The following is a 13,634-nucleotide window of genomic DNA, read 5'->3' as shown; positions in this document are numbered from 1 at the left end:
GTAACTGGAAACGTAAAGGAAGCATTAATTAAAAACATTCCAATTTTGTATCATAAAGACAATCTTAGTGAAATCCTCTGTTCACGACTATAGAAAAAGGCAGTTTTTGAAAGTTATTTTTCAAACGCATCTATCTTATTTAGAAGGTTCTCATTTTGCCTTGCATTTGCAAATTTATTGTGCGACTGTGAATGACAAGCTTTTGTCTTCGGAACAAAGAGAGGCCTTTTCAGCTATGCAAAAGTGCACATCATTTACCCAATTAGAGGTACACCGAAAGAAAAAAATCTATCCCATTCTATACAAATTCCCTTATACTAAATTTCAAACAAGCAAAAATACTGTCTTGTCCTCGAGTAAAAGCGAACGTCAAGTAGATCACTGTCTCCAGCTAAGATAATGATAACGTATAACGTTAGTCCATAGTTTGAGCGAAATGCAAATTATTTTCGCTCACGAATGAATGTTACGTCCAAATGTGTACTCTGTTTCCTGTATTTTTAAGTATTTTTTTATCTTTCTTTTGTCGCATAATGATTGAAAAATGAAACTAAAAATATTAAATTTCATGGAACTTCTCTAGTACACAAGAAAAGTAAAGAGGAAAAACTCCGCCAATTCCGTATAAGCAAACGAGCCCAATCGCTCTTCTCGGTAAGCGTAATCGACGTTCAGAAATCTCGCCGATGCGCTCTCGACAAAAAACGTTCGCGAAACGAGAAGCCCTCGTATACTTCCACTTTTCTTTGTTCGACTCTCCCAGTAGTGACACGCGGCCCGCAGACACAGACGCCTCCTTATCCCGCGAGAGGTGCTCGTTCCGCGGTGCATAAGTATAAGTACAGTACTTTCGCAAAATGAGCCATCCCGCGCGCGAGGCTTCGCCAAGTTGCCTCGCGAAAAAAACGCGCATACCCGCAGAAAGAGATTTCAATGCGTGGAAAACTGCGCGTGTAAAATCCCATGGAGCTCCGCCCTGGAGTATAGCAGCAGGGGCTCGAGCCTATGTGTTGCAACTCGCGGCGATGCTAATTATTACCAACACATAGACAGAGCGAGAGAGCAGCGTCGGCGGCAGCACGTTATTATGTTTCCCCTGTATGTCGGCTTTTTCAGGCTTACGAAATGAATTCTCACACTGTGTCTTATCCATTTATCTCGCTCTTTATTTTGTCGATGTCGGGTATAAAGATGGAAGGGGGGTGCAAAACTCGCACGTCCGTATAAATCTATATTACACTGTAGTTTACATAATTCTCTCGTATTTACAACGATGTTTTCCGATCTTAAGATATAAGCTTATAAAAGAACGTATCCTTTGATTTCATTACATTACTAGGGACATGCGTATGCTTGATTTTTTAATTATACGGTGTAGTACATGAGACGTGAAAACAAGTAATGCAATGTTATAAACTTCGTACGTACAGTATAAAAATATGATGATAATAATAGTAATAATTGATCATCGGCTTTTTGAAAAGTATCAAAACAAATTTGAATATAGGTACTAATTAAAAATTAAAGTCTTGTAAAACGCAAACTCTTAAAAAGCACGACGATCCTCTGCTGAAGAAATAAAATTTGATTTACAAAAATAATACTTTGACAAAACTTAATAATAAATAATAATAAAATAAGTATTCAATCATATTCTCGAGCACTTGATGTTACCACAAAATCTTCATCCGCGATTAGGTGACCTACATCTTTTTTCTTATCTCCTTCTCGTCCTCGACGTCCTCCCCGAGGATCTGTACGCTTCTTACAGGTCCAGACTTTCGATATCTGTTGACCGGTGGTGCTGTAGTTGTCATTATCAGCGTGTTTGGCATCGCCACCGGCCTTTCGGCATTGATAGCCAACTGTAACATCCTCAGTAAAAGAGCTTCTCGGATCTGAGGTGGTAGGATCTCTTCGCCTTCATCGGGTGCCTCTTGAGTGTAGAACTTTTGCCTGTAGACACGTTTCGGGTATCTAGGTGACTCTGGATATTCCTCGTACTGATTTTGCTGGTACAGAGGGTTTATGGCTCGCGTGTACATCGGTGCTCTTCTTAGAGGTACCCTTTCTGGGTATGTTGCTTGAGGTGACGGTGGTGGTGGTGGTACTGGGGCGACAGGTTCAGGAGCGTAAGGAACCTCACCCCTTGGGATGGGTGCAGCTTGGTAAGCTGGCTGGTAGGATGGATAAGGCTGCTGATCATATAGAGCATCCTCGAGGTAAGTCTTTGGGTAGCTGAGGGCCTGAGCTCCATATTGACTGACAAGAAGACGTCTCAACAGTAATTGAAAATCACGACGACTGAGAGGTGGTGCAATAGGATTTGGAGGCTCCGGTGGCAGGGCATATTGACCCATTCTGTAAGGATATTCTGGAGCTATGTTCTGGTATTCTCGCTCATCTTGTGGTAATGGTTGGGGTACAGGTGCAGGTCGCAGAAGTAGTCTTCGGGGATCTGATAATCCTTCTGAATAAGCCAACTGACGCTGATAGGCAGCTCTTTGACGAGCCAAATAGGCTGGATTTACTGGTACTCGAGGTGCTGCCTCTTCTTGATCTTGGGCCGCTGGTGGTGAATCTGTTAGATAGTGAATATTAGCATCAGTTGTACCTGTACCTGTATACAACGGTTGTTGAGGAGTTTGAAGCAATCTACTGAATTCCGGTCTAGACAGTAGCAGCCTATTAAGAGGAATTTGGCGATAGCGTTGATCTGCTTCCAAAGTATTTTCACCGGCTGGAACAAGGATACCACCAGGTGGAAGATCCCTCAGATAGGCGTCAGGTTGCTGGCGAACGTAGACGGGCTCCCCATTTTGACGAACGTATTCCCGAGGATCTCCTGGGGCTCGTGTGGTGGTGCGAATGAAAACCTGCTGGGCTGTGTTACGATCTTCTTGAACATGATTCTTCGTTTCATGTTGTTCGTATGTTCGAGGTGTCTGCTCGAATTTAGCTGGTCCGTTATCCTGATTTACGTAAATATGTTTTTGTCGTTCGTGTCTAAGGCTAGCTGCCCTTTGAGCTGATCTCGTTGGACTACTAGTAGTGAATAATGGACGTGATGTGGATAAAGCGCCTCCATAAACGTCAGCGTGATCGTCTTCATGTTCAACAACTGGTGTCGATGCTTTGGTTGTCTCCTCCTGCAGCTGCCGCCTCAGAGCGTTACCAGTAGTGATCTTCACTTCTTCCTCCTTGTCTTCAAATTCTTCAGTAATTGGTCGCAAATTGTGATCGACAGGTCGCTTCGTGAAAATTACTCTTCTAAGTGACGAGGATTTATCACTGGAACTAGGTCTAGTGATTTGAGAATCTTCATCTACGATTTCTTCTTCCTCGAGTACAATCGGACGTTGCTGACCGTTTATAACGAAGCGATGTCTTCCCTTGGGCCGGACAAAACTAGATCTTGTGGGTCCCTCTGTAGATGTCGCAGTCGTGGTCGATGTTGTTGGGGCGGTTGTGGTTTTGCGTGTTCTTGGAATCGATTGGACTACAGAAGACTTCGTAGCCAATTCCGTTGAGGTGGAGTAGACGATGCTCGGCGATTTCTTGGTGGTGGTTATAGTGCGATTGTTGCGAGGAATGCTCTGGACTACTGATATCTGTTCCTGCAATGGCGAGACGGTGGTTGATTTAAAGCCCGTTCCATTGGAGGAGGAATAGGAGACCCTCTTTATTTCGCCATTCGCGTCGACGAAACCGAATGTACCCTTGATGTTGCCTAATACATCGCGGCTTTCGACCTAGCAAACGTTTTTTCGATTTTGGCATGTGTTTATCATAGTTAAAAAAGCTACTAGACATTCAGTGCAAGTACGTCTAATAATTTGGTGCTTATAGTTTAGAACTAATTTGCATTCAATACAAATTTACTGATACTAGCTTTAAAAAAATTAATTAATTGATATTAAAAAACAGTCAACTTCAAAATAGAAAAAATAATCGTTTTAAGTGGTTGTACAATGCGATTCGAAGTGACTCTATTTTTCTGTCGAAACTATTGTTTGATGTGGGCATGCATTCTTCTAAAAATACTTAAACTTACTTTAAAGGATCCATCTCCGGCTTCGTACCCGTAGGTATAAGAACCGTCATCATTAACCTTGCGAATTTGTTTCAGGATAGCAACCTGATGATCATGTTGAGTCTCGGAAGTTTGCTGATCGGTCACGTTTGAACACCCGGCCGTTGCCAGGCAAAAAAATGCCATCAGCCATGGCGTCATCTTAAAAATTATTCAACTTTTACACACGTTCGGTAAATAACAATATAGAATAAGAAATAGCTACTCAAAAATTATCATTGATTAAAAACTCAATGGATCATACGGATTATCAGAAAAAGTGATTTAATTTGAAAATAAAATAAAAGGAATGGTTGAAAATGCTTTTCGAAAAGCGTGTAATACTAGTAAACATGCAAAATTATTAAATAAAACCTTATTCATTTTCAACATGTCACATGTATATAAGTACAATTCACTGAACGGATCTCTAGTAAAATTTTCAACTGCAACACTGTTGCTTCTAAATCAAAGTTTAAAATAAAAGAAATACGAACGATCGACCGTAATATAATTCAAAATCACTGTTCAACTATATCGCGAACAAACTACTCATTCGCTCGTAAAGCCGTAACACGCCTGCACAGGCACGAGCGACGCAAGGAACAACACTGAATCACTGAGAGAAGAAAAGTAAGGCGGCCACTGGCAAGTGAGCGAGGCGGTAGAAGTATAGTTGTACCTTGGGACTGGAAACCATGGTACCGCGGATGCGGTGAATGTTGACAATGATGTGAGCGGGGTACTGCGCGGCGTTATATATAGAGTGACACAATACTTAGTCGCCGCCGCCACCACCCTTCCACGCCTCCTACTTCGCGAGCCTGTTCTCGCGACTGTGCCACTCGTTCCTTCTCGATGCGTTCAACCTTGACGACCCCCGAAAACATCCCGCCCCACCGTGCGACGTGAGAATCTCTGGCGCACGACTCTATGGGAAAGTCGTACCGGGGATTTTGGATTTGACGAAAGACTTATGTAACTAATAGGTTTTAAATTTTCGGAAATATCATTTCCGTTTCACTGACACCGTTAGGATTTAACATCTGGGTCATGCATGATGCGTTAGATTTCGGTGATATTTTATTAACAAATATTTTGAAGAAACGGTACTTTTAGAGATGTTAGCGACTTTAAAACTAATCATATTTAAAAAAAAAATAAAAGTAATGCGTATTGATTTTATCGGAAATATATTATTTGAACGATACGTTTTATTTTAATGGGGAATCGATCATTGAAAAAACAATTTATCGTTTCATAAAAATGTATGGCTATTGATTTGACGTAATAAGTAAACTCCTTAGAATATGTAAAGGAATGCTATATAAAAAGTAGAATCATGATGATCCAGCTGAAATTCATATTAGTCCTTCTCACAGCTTTGATGATAGGGAGATGTTTTAAGACATTTTTATTTGGATTACATCGATACGTCTATTTATTGCTTGCTATTAGAACATTATAGTAATTGTTTATAATCATCTTTTAATTAATTTAAAAATGTATTAATGTTATATTACGGAATGGTCATATAGACATCTCCTTTTCTAATAAGGACCCGTTAATCCAAGTAAAACGTATCATCATCGAATTTCAATTGTAAAATTAAATCATCGAGTCATCGCGGCAATCCGTTTGCATAACTCAAAGCTTGATTATACGCGAAATTCAAATATAGGAAGATAAAATATTTCGCAAACCCAATTTCTCTTCATTCTCTCCTCTAAACAAACAAACAAACGCGATTAGCAAACAATCCATTTTTTCGTTCCACGTCTCGGCGGGACTGGGAATCAAAACCTTTTCAAATGCAACCGAAAGCGAGTTTGAAAGAGTAAAGTAGCGACGCGCGTGTGCTCGACCCGCGATGATACCCAACTTGCGCGCGCGCTGTGAGTCTCATAGCCGCAGAAAAAATACATTTAGCAATGCGTTTCTTTTTCTGCTCGCAAAGAAAAGATAAGAGAAGCGTGTCTCATCCAAACGGGTAGTCCACACGCACAGGGAGAGCTATGCATACACTGAGAGGAAGTAAGAGGCTCTACGACAAGGGAGAAGGAGGAGAGAGACGAGCGCAAAATTCACTAAAATAAGTGGACAGACACAGACGCACAGAAAGAGGAGGCGCGGAAAGGTGCCGCTGTAGAGACGCGTCGCGGAGATTCGCGGGGACAAGTGAAAGCCACGTGGGAGTTGACGGGGTCTCTTTAAGAACAGTAGTAGTAGACTGTAAAATGTGTAACAATAGTCAGCTCTTTCCCATACTGTGGCGGCAACAGCCGGGCCATTGTGGGGCCGCTCGCTCGCGCGCACATCGAATCTCGAGAGTCACTCCCACAGGACAATTATTACATCACGCAATTTCCTACGGGGATATTTCGCATCTCTCGTCGGCGAGCTATACGCGCGCGCCGCAGCGGCTTTGATTCCGCTCGGATAGCTGTCTGACGTGAATGCACACCCCACCCAGCGAGCTCGTTCGCGCGCTACTCCCTATTAATATGCATCGAACGATTAAGATGGCTTATCGCGAACGCTTAACGGTTTCACACACTTCGGGAATATTGTGTACCGTACTAGATTGGAACTTCCTAGACGTGGGCTTATACTATATGGATAGCATGCGGGCTCGCGTATGAGGAAGAAGTGGCAGTTGTGAAATACCAAGCGCTCCGCCATTGAAGATGAAAGCTACGATTTTAGACTCTGTTTCTTCTGTGTCTCGCTTTTTCTTTCGTTCTGGGCGACCGATCGCTATTGCGGGCGTGTAATTAGGGCTTCGAAGAGCAACAAGTGTTCCGAGAAGACAATGTGAATTGGATGAGTCGAACTCGGATCTGCAGAAGTGTGAAGCGTTAAAGTGTAGGGTTCGGTAAGGGTTGTTCTGGACGTTGGTAAGATCGAATGGTTTATGCACTATTTAACCAAATATGATCGACTCATACTTTTTTTACGAAACCTTTTTGGCTATGGCATAGAAAGTCATTTCACTGTGCTGTTGTTGATTATGTATGAATATTTAGTGAATTTTCTTTTAGACCTAAAGTAACGCGCAAAAATGAGGACATACTCGTCGTAGTAGGTGTAGCGATATTCGATGGAAATGATTGTTCCAGAAATTGATTGCTTCATTACCCAATTCACACAAACGCTGCTTCGCTCATTAACTCGAATTAAATGTATAATATAACGCGGAGCTGTAAATTGGGGCGCGAAGCACGCATTTCTGCGCGAACATTCGGAGATATGCGCTACTGGCACGCCTCCTTCATTACCCACGAAATGACCAACATTCTTCGCATGGGAACTAACCGATTGTCTTCCTCTTTCGGCACTCGAGGCTTACAAAAAGCGTTGCATCCGACGAAAGAAGGGTACATATTCATACCTGCAAGTCTTGCGACATCGCCGAATTAAACAAAAACTGCGCAGTGCTGTCACTACATAAAATTTTATTTTGAGAAACTAGATTTTATTAACGTATACAGGTTACGCAAAAAAAGAAATTGTTTAAAAATTATCAATCTAGGTTCAATTCAAATGGTTTAATTATAAATGTATTTCAATATATTTTTATTACGAAGAGTAATAAATGATAAACGTAAAACTATGAAATCAAAATAATATTGTTCTTAAAATTTCGAAAGTGTATCCATACCTATAAATACAAACTGAACATTGGACCATCCAAACCAGAAGGATTTAGTCCACATTACCCCATTTGACGTTCCAGTGAAAAGTTAACATCTCAGTTTTCAACCGCCAAGAATCTCATGAAATTGCAAATAAATTTGCGCTCGTATATAGCGCGTAGAAGATTTAAGAGCGTCCCTCGTTGGAACGTCGTTTCGTCTCGCAAACAATCACAATTTTAAAGTAGTCGCAATATTCAAAAGAAAATGCAAAAGCCATCATTCTTGCCAACTTCCCCTGGCGCTGACGTTTACGATCGCATGAAATCTCTACCACACGCGCCGCCGTTTTCTTACAAAAGCTCGTACGCTGCTTCCACAGCAGCGACTGGCTATGACAATACAGCACGACGTTATACACTGGCTTTTGACAACGTCGACGAATGCGATGATTTGGTCGTTGTTATGTCAACTCTCACGAGAATAATGTAGAGCAACAGCAGTAGCACGAGGCACTTCTGATTTATGACCAGCCATGAGACACTTTTTTCATTAGCGCTACAATTAAGTTTGTATTGTTGCTGAAGAAATTTAAATGCTTTATAAACACTTTCGTTTCACTTTTTTTCATCGAATCATGGTTATGTGACAATGACGTCGTTTACTACTTTCTCAGTCGTGTGTTTAATTATACAAGCTAAGGTATGTATGCGACTTTACATATCTTCTAGTGTAAGAATTACAATTTTGTTGAATTATTTTTTAATCAAAATGTACGATTTATACTAGGCTTTAAAATTACAGTTTATTTGTCATTATATTTCAATGACGTGCATTAAACGTATGACATGAAAAATAAACTAAAAACCAAGTGATGTATATTAATTTGAGATGTATTTTGATTTAGTTGCACCGTACTTTTCCAATAATCACATTAAATGGCAAGTAGTATTACAGGTTGACGTTAATATTAATTTTGTAGACACGATTAGAAAAGTCGACGAATCTTTGTTTCTTTTGTCTTCGATTGCAAATTGCCTTGTTGGGCCTACTTCTTGGACCACTCATGTTGCAACTGCTTAGTACCAGCACAAATGAATTCTGATCCTATTGTAATTTTCCTAATGTATAAAAATATTTTTTATTAATCTTAAATTAGCAATTAATAACAATTAAATAAATATAAACTGTATCAAGAATACTACAATTTTCATAATAATCTGTACACTTTTATCTCAATCAGACTCTTAATCTTCTACCCCTCTCGACGATAAAGCACCAGATCCTTCGCAACAATTGATAATGTGAATGTACAAACGTAAGTGAAACTGTGAATCAAGAGTTCCCCTGCATTCGATGCAACCACATGTACGGAAGTGTATGGTGGGTTGTGCCTGACAGGCGTTGGTTGCAAACACCTCGTTTTTTTCATATCTGCAGAAAAACCAAAAATTATTATGCTGCATGTAAATGTCGTTATAACAATATTAGCAATGTTTAAATACACTAACATATTTTTTTTCCATAAAGTATGATATAAAATACCGTATGAAAGTATGGAAGCTTTGTACTATTTTTAGAACATGACAATTTTAATTATATGTGTGTCACTATAAGCGATGTTATTTTGTCACAAGCAACTTGATGAGCAGCTGTAAAATCGACTTTTCCTGCGTTAAGTAGCATTCTATAAGTGAGAAATCTTGCACACCTATACGACACCATTTAGTAATGACCGCGCCTTTCACCTATAAATGTTTTACGATACGTTAATTCGTTGACGATTCTCTGTATCATAAATCTTATAATACTTTACCATCGTCAATGTCTTGATAAGATTCATCATCTTTTGTTTCTACGATTGTTATGTTTTTTTAAATTCGTATCATAATTAATATTTAAAATTTTTTCAAATATATACTTTAAAAATTTATCAAAAAGTATTAAAACCATAACTTCGGGCAAATTCTACTGTATACTCGATACAAGGAAGAAGTTTAAAATTATTTATTACACAACCAACCTATGATTATCTTGTCCGTGACATACCATATCAGGTATTGTACATAACTATAGACTTTTTACACATCAATTCACAAAAAAGATAAATACATTTATTATAATGCTGAAAAATTATCCAATATTAATAACTGTTATATTTAACAGGAAGCGATTCTACTTTAAAATGAGAAAAATGTGAAAGTATACGAGCAATTTTTAATGGCGCATGATTGAAAAGTTAATGATTTAATGACACATCGAACTCGCGGGTGGAAGTAAAATAAAATCCATAAAATCCAAATTCAAAAAATCATTAACTCTGCTTAATATTACTCATTAATCCATTAATGAAGTATGTTATATGTGTTTATATTATAAGATAATTGTTTCATTTAACATCACCATTATCGCAAATCCATAAAGTTAATAATTCAATAAATATGCTAATTGCTTTTATAAGAATGTCATTGTCATCGTTTCTCAACGCACTATTACAATGGTTAATGGGACACTTTTTTGTAGCATAACTCAGACACTTACGAGACATTGCAAGTGCGGTAATAATTAAACTAACGTTAAAACTAAACAATAAAAATGTATGCTTTGTTCTAAAAATTCGCAGTTTCAAAACATAAACGTTCATTAAATCCTTTTCACATAATTCCAAATGAACCGGTATGCTCAGTTTATTTTTCTAATAGAGTAAACAACAGATCAATATTGGTGAGTTATATCAAAAGGAAAGTAAAAAAATCCAAACGAAAGCAGCTATTTCGCCAGGTGCATAAATTTTGAGTAGAACGAGTGCACATTCATTGAATATTTCAAATAACTTAAGTCCGCAAGCCGGCGCGGTGAGCGCACAAGCAAAGCTAAATACGAGCTATTAATTCGCGAAAACATATTTGCCAGTCGATTTCGCGCGAACCAACATTTTACTGCCCGGCGAAGTAAAAAAAGCCTGCGATGCAAACTCTTGCAAAACATTGAGTAATTTGTATCGAAACGAGTTTTCGTACGTATGCGTACACGAAGTCCCACCGACGCGAAAGAAGAAAGAAGAAAAACCAGAATGACAGATTCGGCGAAACTCGCTCGCTCGACCGATATATCACGAATCGCGCTTTGTTGCACGCGCAAAAGCATAAGTACATATCATATTATTTATTCCAGCGGCAGTGAGCTTCAATGCGCATAGCCGGAGCACATGTGAGCGCGTTGGATAATGAATGCGGGATTACGGGCATAAATTACGATCGTTTTACAAAGTGACTACCTGGCCGAGCTGCAGGTAAAAGGAAAGGAGTGGAAAAAACACAGCCGAGAAAGTAAGCGGCTTTCGCCGCGCGGCGAGGCGATGATCTCTCAGCAGGGCACACGCAGTTTATAGACTCTTAAGGAGAGATGACGCGCGACATACAGCAGCAGCAGCGGCGACGAGACAACGACCGCAAAACTGCTGACTATACGGTACATAATGACCTTTATCTAACGGCGAGCGCGCGGGTCAAGGTTAAGCGACACCTTCACCAGCCAATATTGACTTTATAAATCAGCGGTGCGCATCGAGCGCATAATAGCGCGGCGACGAATTGACGAGGGGATTTGTGTTTGAACTGAAGATAGAATCGCTATAATTTAATTAGCTGAAAATGTGGGGTTTCTTCAATCCATAATTAAACTGATTCACAACTGTCAAGTGAAATTCTTTTAAAATTGAATGGCAGGACGCGTTGATCATCGCAAATTAATGCAAGAATTCTGCCAGAAGTCAATGAAGCGACGGTTTGAATCCCGTTAATTAAGACTTTCTCACTTGTTTTGCCGAGGTGTACGATTACATTGTGCGTCTCACATGGTTGAAAACGTCGGGAACGTGTCACGTTTGACGTGTTATGCGTTTTCTCTCTCGTAACGAAATTGGTCCACATTTTTGCACGACACCAACACTGCGTTTTCAGGCTCTGTTGAAAGACGATCATTATAAAATGCACTAGAGGATGCGATTGTTATAATAAAATTAAATAATGATGTGATCGTGATTCTAAAATGTCCCGCTTATTTCGTAAGCGTCGTTATGTTATGCGTTAGAACGCATAATGCATTTACTTTGTGCAAATACTGGATAATTTTCAAAAATTGAAATTTATTTATCATCGCAGACATAAATATGAGCTAATATTCAGCGAGTAAAACTCTTTCTGAAATATCACGTTAACAGCGTAGATTTCAATTTAACGTTTCTTCAAAGATTTTTGTACTTTTATACAGTTTTTAATGCACTCGATATAATTATTTGATAAATTAACTTCATATAATGTAATAATCACTCCGGATAAATTAAACCGTTTAAAGTAGTTTCGTAAACAAGCCGGAAAAAATCGCGTATGTTAAATTAGCCCGTAATTACACGTGGCGAAGAAAAGAAATCACAATGGAGAGCGAGATATATTTATATAGAGCTACACGCGCTCTTTGCATTTTTTCGCTTTCATTTACTATCATTGATTCGATGATCTTTGGTACTCCCACGTTATCACAAACTTCCGGCACATAACGGCCGCTTGATGGAAATTATCACGCTTCGAAAATCGATGTGACGCGCGATAACAATGCGTACACTTCGCGCGTCAACGGTTTCGCGAAATTCTTTGTTGTCTTTATCGAGCGGCGAACAATAAACCCTGTCTCTATCAAAAACAAGCCACCTATGTATAATAGTATCGATGCAGCGTGAATTGCTCTGCATGTACATTGTACACAGCTGTACATATGAGAATAAGGCTAAGTCAAATGTCATTAACATCGAATAACCGCAGGATCGGGAGAAAAAATTAAGTATGCTTGACCTGCGCTTTTATTTCTTTTCACTTTTATTCTTCGCACAGCGCGTGTTGCCCGTAATTGGAAAAAGAAAGGGTTTCGCTAACTGCGGGATGAAGCCGTATGGTCGAGCGGGAGATTCGAAAAATCTTAATCGATTCTTTGACATGGAAAAATTATTACAATGAATCGTGTGTGCCACTGATGTATGTGTGTGTATGCTCTTTGTTAGCTTTTGTTTGCGTTGATCTTAACTGCAACATAAATTAATCGCGCGCGAAAAAGAATGAGTTTTCGCACTTATACCTTTGTTCGCGGCGCGAGCACAAGCGCCTGAACTTATGTAGATTTATCCAAAGTTTTTAATGAGAGCTTGTTCTTTTGCGCGTGAGCTCTGAGATTTGCAATTCATGATTATAATTAGTTTGCAACGTTCTTGTTAACTGTAAACAAAAATTCGCTGGGAAGTACAGGCAGTTACAGCAAAATCGTTCTAAGCAGACTCAACGAAGAGCAGTTTTGGCATAGGTGACAGTCCGCTGTATATATCACTGGGCTTGTAGACAGTGTTGAGGGAAATAGAATAATGCGTGTGCGCCACCTATTTTGCTCGCCAGAGACTTGGAAGGTTTTAAGCGGCGAGGCCAATCAAAAACTGCATTGTTTTGATATGTCGCGATCTACACGTGCACAAAAATCGAAACGAAATTTAGTTTTCCGATTCGATTAAAATTCTGATTCGAAAATCTTTTCTTCGAGTACATGTTTAACCGGGCTAATAATCATTCGACTAAATGACACGTGACACAAGCGAATCAGAGCATTACTCCCGTCGCTCCTTATCATTAAATTTCGTCACAGCTAAAACACACGCTCTCTCCTTATAAACACCCAGTTCCACCTCGAAAAGCTACACACAACATTGCAAAATCCTTATGTCACGTATTATGCCGGCGAGATCGAAACGCCTATACAGGTTTAGAAAATCGTCGAGCACTGCCGCCTATAGAACACCGCACACGGAATATTTAAAAACTAGTTTTCCTTAATAGAATTAGTGCCTGCGCTCTACACTCGCGTGCGCGGCTCCCGCGGGTAATTTT

At 39.6% G+C, this 13,634-nt stretch overlaps 1 protein-coding gene and 1 long non-coding RNA gene across 3 annotated transcripts; both read right to left on the bottom strand.

Moving 5' to 3' along the window:
• Window positions 1-1,148: 1,148 nt before the first annotated feature.
• LOC100123222 (uncharacterized protein) lies at window positions 1,149-4,813 on the bottom strand. The gene is made up of 3 exons (NM_001142696.1): window positions 4,755-4,813; window positions 4,055-4,234; window positions 1,149-3,617 (listed from the first exon to the last, which is right to left on the bottom strand). The coding sequence occupies exons 1-3, from the start codon at window positions 4,770-4,772 to the stop codon at window positions 1,704-1,706; spliced, it is 2,112 nt and encodes a 703-aa protein (NP_001136168.1). The 5' UTR covers window positions 4,773-4,813; the 3' UTR covers window positions 1,149-1,703.
• A 3,793-nt stretch (window positions 4,814-8,606) lies between these two features.
• Window positions 8,607-13,082, bottom strand: LOC116416923. 2 transcript variants are annotated; one of them, XR_004227224.1, is made up of 4 exons: window positions 9,524-13,082; window positions 9,219-9,455; window positions 8,913-9,141; window positions 8,607-8,828 (listed from the first exon to the last, which is right to left on the bottom strand). It is a non-coding gene; the product is annotated as an uncharacterized LOC116416923 (long non-coding RNA). The 2 variants fall into 2 exon arrangements; XR_004227223.1 differs by having other exon boundaries at window positions 9,219-13,082.
• Between the last annotated feature and the right edge of the window lie 552 nt (window positions 13,083-13,634).

The sequence above is a fragment of the Nasonia vitripennis genome, chromosome 3 (genome assembly GCF_009193385.2).
Source record: "Nasonia vitripennis strain AsymCx chromosome 3, Nvit_psr_1.1, whole genome shotgun sequence".
Lineage (NCBI taxonomy): Eukaryota > Metazoa > Arthropoda > Insecta > Hymenoptera > Pteromalidae > Nasonia > Nasonia vitripennis.
The sequence above is the reverse complement of the archived record's forward strand: the minus strand, read 5'-3'. Positions and strand labels throughout refer to the sequence as shown.

Bases quoted from the DNA above. Each gene is read 5' to 3' on its own strand.
- LOC100123222 (NM_001142696.1), bottom strand. The intron at 3,618-4,054 runs GTAAGTTTAAGT...TCGCCATTGCAG, and splicing joins CCGGAGATGGATCCTTTAAA to GAACAGATATCAGTAGTCCA.